At 36.5% G+C, this 7,687-nt stretch overlaps 1 protein-coding gene across 1 annotated transcript in view; it reads left to right on the top strand.

Moving 5' to 3' along the window:
* The first annotated feature begins 455 nt into the window (after positions 1 to 455).
* LOC103778567 (nucleobindin-2-like) overlaps positions 456 to 7,687 on the top strand; it is a 15,038-nt gene continuing 7,806 nt past the window's right edge. The window contains 5 exon segments of the mRNA XM_008946159.1: positions 456 to 599; positions 1,235 to 1,342; positions 2,671 to 2,797; positions 5,932 to 6,035; positions 7,064 to 7,249. Of these exon segments, the coding sequence (XP_008944407.1) occupies positions 456 to 599; positions 1,235 to 1,342; positions 2,671 to 2,797; positions 5,932 to 6,035; positions 7,064 to 7,249 (669 nt within the window).

The following is a 7,687-nucleotide window of genomic DNA, read 5'->3' as shown; positions in this document are numbered from 1 at the left end:
TGAAACCCCTCCATTGCTGCAATATAAAACCTGCTGGCAGTGTTACACTAAGATCTGTTGCAGTGTCTGTGATTATCTTTAGGAATTTGCAGTAACTCTGGTGAAGACCTTATCAGAGTAGGCACATCAGTACAAGTGTATGAAAATTGGGCATTCCCACCTGTTATGCACAGCCACTGATAATACCACAACACATAAAAAAACTCTCACCATTTATGGTACAGCTTAGGTTTGCCACACAACTGTAAGATATTCTGAGGAAATTTGCTAGTGTAGTAATGGTCTTTAAAAATTAAAGCTGTATTTAAGTCTTTGAGTTATAGTGTTCCTTGAGAGCAGAACGTCATGTGGGAAGTGGGTCATTACAGGTGCCTATATAGGACTGCACAAAACCAAGATCTCATCAGTACAGTAACATCGTTTATGTTCATTTTTGTGACTTGGTCTCATTTCAGATGAAGTGGCTATCTGTCCTGCCCCAGCAGTGTATTTTGCTGATGACATGTCTCCTAATGGCCTTGGAAGCTGTACCTATAGACATAGATAAGACAAAAGTCAAAGCAGAAGGCCACGTGGAAGGAGAGAAGGTAGAAAATCCAGTAAGTGTAATGAAATTTAAGTATTTTTTCCTAATTGGCTAAACTGGCTATAGCAAACTCCCTTCCTGAAATTTAGGTGTTCTTTACTGGAATTATTTGCAGGAAGGAAATTGGTATTAACCAGTATTGTCATACAGTCTACCATCCACTGTGGTGAGGTTCCATTTAAATTTGTTCTCTTTCAATTTCCATGAGCTGCTGATGGTGAGGTAGCACATGGGAGGAATTCCCCAGCTGACAACAGGAAGAGCTGCTGACTGTTCCACAGAGGCTCCTCTCAATTGATTGAGGGGTAGCTTAGAAAATTCTACTCAGTGATTGCAGTTCAGTGTTTCAAATCAAACAGTAATGAATGAATGTCACTGTTTAAAAAAAAAAAAGCAACAACATATTCACATGACAGATGCTTGTGTATGACATGGATTCCTGAACACTTTTCTCCTCTTCCTTGTCAGTTACTGAAACAAATGACTCATAAGTTGTTATAGGGCAATGACACAAATCAGAAAGAACTAAGATATGTAAGAGAATATAATGCCTGTGTTGCTGAAATTTAAGTTGCAGTTTAATTGTTGTATTTAAACAAAATGAAATGTTTGGTAGTATATTCTTAGTTTCACATTCTTTTTTTGAAGGATACAGGACTTTATTATGATGAATATCTCAGGCAAGTAATAGATGTCTTGGAAACAGATAAGCATTTCAGGGAGAAACTCCAGACTGCTGACATAGAGGAAATAAAGGTAGGTACAAAAGAAGGGTTAAATTAAAGTTAACTATTCCATAATCATGAGCCATGTATGTTGTATTCTTCCTTCCTTTTTTTCCCTACTTGCCTCAATTTTTGTGAGCTTAAATTTCCTCTCATTTTGATTTACTTAAATATTTAACTCTTACTAGATTTGTGTTTAGTCAAGCAACAGCAGAACTTCTATTCATTAAAGGATAACCTATATGAAAAAAAACAAAACCAAAAACAAACCCAAACTTGAAACCAACACCTCAACAACATATATTTGAATGGATAGTTTCTGCTTTCTGCCCATGTACTAGAAAGCCAGTTTCAGACTCCATACAGGTAGGTGAACATTGATGTGCAACAGAACAGCTGCAAGCATGGCTCTCGCTTGCTGTTGCCTGCTGGGTCATTTGGAACAGTGCTTTAAACATGGAGGTTTATCTGCCTTCAGAGGTTAAAATAGTGTGTCACAAATGAGTGTGAAGGTATGGAGGAGAATTACAAGACAGTCAGATTTTAAAGTCTGGGGAAATCAAGGAGTTGTGCTAGAGTTAAAGAGAATATATAGGAATAAAGTAGACCTGGCTTTCTCTGCTGCTGTCCTTTCTTTTGTGCCAATCCACACAGCACTCTCTCCAACACCTCACCACATTCTTGTCTTTTCTACTTTAATTCCTGGCTCTAGGTGGTGGCTGTTCTGCATTCCCCTTTATGAGCTAGAAATTCAGCAAGGGACAGGTAGGAAACAGTCTAAAGTAGTAGACTTAAAGAGAAGATCCTGCCTTTTGCATTTTCCTTTAATCCCTCCTGTTGCCATTGGCAGCTTCTGGCTCCTTTTTCTTCTGTGCTGCCATCTAGTGTAACCCTTGAAGGTTACTTTCCATTTCCAGACCCTGATAAATATTCTTGTAATACACATTGGTGGTTGTTGCAGTTCTTGTACTTTCTCTCAAGTCTTACAGCCATCATCAAATGGGTGAAGAACACAGCACTTTGTGTGCATCTCAGTTCTTTGACTAATTTGAGAACTTTTGATCAAGAGATTTGTCCCTTTTTAAACATTGTTAGGTATTGCTGCTTCAAGGTCATGCTTTTGGTCACTGGAGGAACAAAAGACTTAGAAATTCTCTTTTCAGCAAGCTTTTAGGATTCCTCACTCTTTCTGTAACCATAGGCTTAAAAAAATATCTGAATCTGCTCCTTGAAAAAATATCAAGATTCTTGCAGTGTGGCCACAGTATTGGCAGTCAAAGACTGCCACTAGTTTGCTGTCTAATGGGATTCCTAAAGACTACCTCTAGTTTTTATACTTAACTTTTGATTTATTGACAGAGTGGAAAACTAAGCAGAGAGCTTGATTTAGTAAGCCATCATGTGAGAACACGGCTGGATGAACTAAAAAGACAAGAAGTGGCAAGATTAAGAATGTTAATTAAAGCTAAAATGGATTCTGTTCAAGGTAAGAATCCAAAATTTGACTAGGTGAGTTAACAGATGAGATTGTGTTGAAGAGGTGCCCAAAGTCCATCCATTATGCTTTGTTTGTTGTCAACAGTACTGACTGTAAACTGAAAGTGAGTGTTCTTTCTGAGCAGGCCTAGGGCCAGTAAAGAGCCATCTTTATAGGAATCTGGGAAGACAAAAACCTTCTGTGTTTTGTAAATAACTAAACTTGATTTTGGCAATGGATTTTTCAAATACTTCTAATCCTTTTTCAACCTTTTTTTTTTTATTTTTGTAGTGCACCAATTTATACATTACTCACTGAGTAACTGAGAGCTACTAACGCAGTAGGACCGTGTTTAAGAATACAACATGAAATGGCACTTTGCCTTCACAGGGTAGAAACCAATTTTTTTTTCAGTCAGTTAAGATAAATTTTTTTAACCTTCCTTTCCACCAATTAGTGTTATCGTACAGATTTAAAACAAACATTAAATATTTTGGTGTAGAGGATTATTTTGCTTACTTTTGGGGCAATTTTAAGCTCCTGAATAAAGAAAAACATTTGGAGTAAAAAAAGTTGCCCATAACATTTTCTTAATTGCTAATGAAATCATACAAGCTCAGGCAACTTCTTTTGATGAATGAAATGTACAGGTTTTTAATGAGTCTGACTGCTGTATGTTTGTCTGGGAAATGTTGGTATCCATTTTTATTTCTTACACTGAAGAATTGTTAATGTTTGCATTTAGAACTAACTGTAAATTTATTAGTGGTTTCTTTTTGAAGAGAATTAATTGCTCATAAGCAAAGATCCTTATGATGGACTGCATGATCTTGTTTCTGAAAGGCTGTTTTTTACAAAGAAGCTTTAATGAAAAGGGCTTAACTTGCTTTAGCAGATTATTTTATTATTAAAAACCTTGGTAAATTATGGTTAGGGATCCCACTGAATTGAATAAGTAATATCAATTTAAATACTCCAAGAATAAGGATCTGTCTTCTAGGCTAAGCCAAATTTAGAGGTGGCAAGTAGACTGAAGAAGTATGCATGTGCCAACGTGTTTATGGGGATGCTACCAGGGTCAGGAAAGTATCAGATTAATTTGGGAAAAAAGGTATTTACAGTCTAGTACCTTTCCAAAGAAATCTTTAGGTGCTACCATAGTATAATAGCTATTCTATTATTTAGCTGCCAAGAGCCCAGTCTCATGCTGCTGTTGCAGGCAAGCAATCCAGTGACATCATGGTGACACTCACAGTGAGCTAATGGTCAGCAGGTAACAATACCTGACTGTGTACATAAAAAATTTCAAAATTTCAAAATACACAGAATTACTAATAGTTTAATGAACTGTTTACTACTAGCCTTCTCTACTTCCGTAAATCAAGAGTAACTGACAGGTGTGCTGTAGAAAAATAATTCCCCCTAACAGATCAGATCTGTTACAGTGTAAATGTGAGACACTATCTTTTGGAAAGAAGGAGAACAGGTTATTCCAGTTCAAACTACTGAGATGACTACTAAGTTATGAAAACACTGGAAGTAGGAAAACAGTTTGTAAAGGTTATAATCAGCCCTGCCAGTGAGTACTTATCACATACCACACGTGTGGCCAGACTGTCTGTAAAATAGAGCTGCATCTGTACACCTAGGTAACATCTGGGAACATGTACAGAAAAGCATCCTATAGGAACAGCAGGCTGACCTCTTTGTTTCCTTTTATTTGTTCTGTTAATCTTTTCCTTATAACACCACTTAATATCTTAGTCTATCTGATCCAAAAGAAGAACAGAGCAAAGAAATCCCTCCCCCATTTTCTTCCGTCTCAGATGGATAATTTAAAAAAAAAATAAATCAGGAAACAGACTTGAGGTTATATTTCTGCATATATTCAGTCCTGATCTAGATGTGTTTTTAAACATTTTCACAAAAAGCTTACTTGATTGATCAGTACAAGAATAGAATAATAGTAGGGGTTGGTTCTCAGATAATACATTAATGTGGCAAGTAAATAGAGTGAATCTTTTCCCATAAATATAAGAAATGTAGTGAAGTTAGTTTGGGGTCTGGTTTGGGTTAGTTGGTTGATTTTTTGGTGGGTTTGTTTGTTTTTTTTTTAAGCTTATTATTACACTTTTAAAAACGTTTCAAAAACAGGTTAAGGCACATAGATTTCAACAGAAATTACAATCTCACCAGGGAGGAATGATGGTTGAAATCTGCCCCAGCCAGTGTTTGCTGTTTTGTGATAATATAGACATAGCATTGAGTGTAAAACAGAATTTGCCAAAGAATAACATGTTCAAAATTGTATTTTCTTTTTTTTTAAACAAAATATTCTTTGCTAAGCAATCTAGTAAAAGCTTGTCAAAATGGTTATATGTAATATCTCCAAAATAGTTATATGTAATATCTCAAAACATATTCAGCTTAAGATAGCATTGTTTTCTAGCATTAACAGTCAGAAACCATGGTAACAGGTAGAAAAGCCTGTTGTAGAAATGTGTTTTGTTGCTAGTGCATTGTGTGTTGGTACGGTTAGGTATCATTCCTGTTGTAAGAAAGAGAGAAATGTTTGCAGCTTTTAGACCCAGGTCCTGACTCTCCACTGTCTTACACTTCTTGGTTTTGTACAAATGAAATTTGAGTATCTGCTTGTCTGATCTGATAGTCTTACACCATATTGTGCCAGATATAAGTTATTTGGAAAACTTACAGGGCAACGGGAGAGTCAAACTTCTCCCAGTTTAGGAAAAAGATGCAAGTTGTTAGCTTTGATACTGCACCTAACTTCAACTATCCCATTTATATAAAAGAGAATAAAATGTTTTTCTTAGTTTGTGAAGCTCAAATTGATTGTACTTTTCCTTGCTGAAACACAAGCCTTGATCTGTGCATATTAAATTGTGTGCAGTGCAGCACTGACATATCAGAAGGAATATAGTGCAAAGCACTGTCTTGTTTGCCAATATCCTTCAGGAGAAGCAGCTTCAGAATTGTTGCTATAGTTTCCTTCAACAGTGAAAAAATTATCCAGTCCTTAGGGAGCCTGAGGTACAAGTTTTGTATAAAAGTTTTTTAGCATTCTGATCTTGCTTGATTTCAAACTTATGTTAATGTTTTACATTTGTATCTTGTTCTTTCAGACACTGGCATAGACCATCAGGCTCTCCTTAAACAGTTTGAGCACCTGAACCATCAGAATCCTGACACGTTCGAACCTAAAGACTTAGATATGTTGATCAAAGCAGTGAGTGCTAGATATAAACTACTATGGTTTTGTTTGGTATTAATTATTATGCTTTTTGCCTCTGGTAAAGACAAATCCTTTTATATATACACTTTATAAGTGACACACAGTTACTCGTTTCCAGAATAAAGTCAGTTGTCTCCATTGCACACTTGAAAACTGTTGTCAATGTGCATTCTGTGAAAGAGCCCATAAATTTTGGGGTAGCATCTTAACAGGACTTGCATTCATGTGCCAGTACAAACAACTTCTGGAATAATACACAACTTTCTGTGAGCCTTTAAGTTAAATACAGCTTTGATAGGGGTACATTTTTCCCAACTGTATTTTCTTTTTCTGAATGATTTAGATATCTCAGAGAATGACATAAGTAATGATCCCTGAACAGGCTATCTGAATTTTGGGACCTATTGTATATACGTCAAGCTGCAAAACCACAGCAGAACAGAATTTAAGATATCAATAATAGAAATTGCATATGCTGAGCATGGCTCCATCTCTAAACTATATATATAGTACTTGTCAGAAAACCTCCCCTCACACTCCTTCACTCCATATAATTGGAATTTTTTATTTAATCTGTGTTAAGTTACTGCAAACTAACTCCCATTATTAATGAAGGCACTTTTTTTATTAACTGTGGGATAAGCTACAAATGTTCTTATTCTGAAATAATCAAGGAGTTAATGGTACTATCTGAAGCTGCACTTAATTAATATGGGACTTACATGAGTTATTATTAATTAATGAGAAAGGACACCTTGATGCTTTCTTACAGTATTACGTAGTTGCAAAACGTATCTAGCAGTAGAACCCTTGCAAATTAATTTCTGTGAAAAAAAACAGAGAGAGGAGAGATGTTTCTGCTTCACTGTCACCTGAAAGGAAACCCCCAACTAGTCTACCTTCATGTTTACAAGAAGAATAGCCATGTGGCCAGCCTTGCCCACAGATCAGGACACTACAGTGTTTCCATGTCATACTTGTTAAGATAGCTGTGTGGTGTCATCATATATCTGTATTTTTAGGCTACAAGTGACCTGGAAAACTATGATAAGACCCGCCATGAGGAGTTTAAGAAATACGAGATGATGAAAGAACATGAGAGGAGAGAGTATTTAAAAACACTGGATGAAGAAAAGAGGAAGCGAGAAGAATCCAAATTTGAGGAGATGAAGAAAAAACATGGAGATCACCCTAAAGTTCACCATCCTGTAAGGTCACAGTCTGCTCTTACATGGTTGGGTGGAAGCTTTCCTTTCCTGAGAGAAGCAGCTAGTAAAGAGAAGAACATCTTGTTTGTTCTCAGCAAGTGCCTCTTCTCATTGACATGGCAGCAGAGTGTGGGAGCAATACTGAGAGCATTACAAAACCCACTATATGCCCCTGATTTTTTCTGTACAAGTATGCTGGCAGAATTATTATTTAAAAAGAAGCTAAAACTCAGGAGAAGGAAGCCAGAACAGTGTTCAAAATTGTGGAGATGCCTCCATGGTATGTGAGGCTTGCAAGGTACTGCTTCACAGTACCATTTGCTCTAGAAAAAAACCAAACTAATTTAACTTCCTTTAGTTATTCTTTCTCGATCAGTCTGTGTGGTCATGACTAATGGTTACAGGTGTTCCTTTCCAGAGAATATGGATCACCTTGAC

This window comes from Merops nubicus, unplaced genomic scaffold (assembly GCF_000691845.1).
Source record: "Merops nubicus isolate BGI_N331 unplaced genomic scaffold, ASM69184v1 scaffold30988, whole genome shotgun sequence".
Classification (NCBI taxonomy): domain Eukaryota; kingdom Metazoa; phylum Chordata; class Aves; order Coraciiformes; family Meropidae; genus Merops; species Merops nubicus.
The sequence above is the reverse complement of the archived record's forward strand: the minus strand, read 5'-3'. Positions and strand labels throughout refer to the sequence as shown.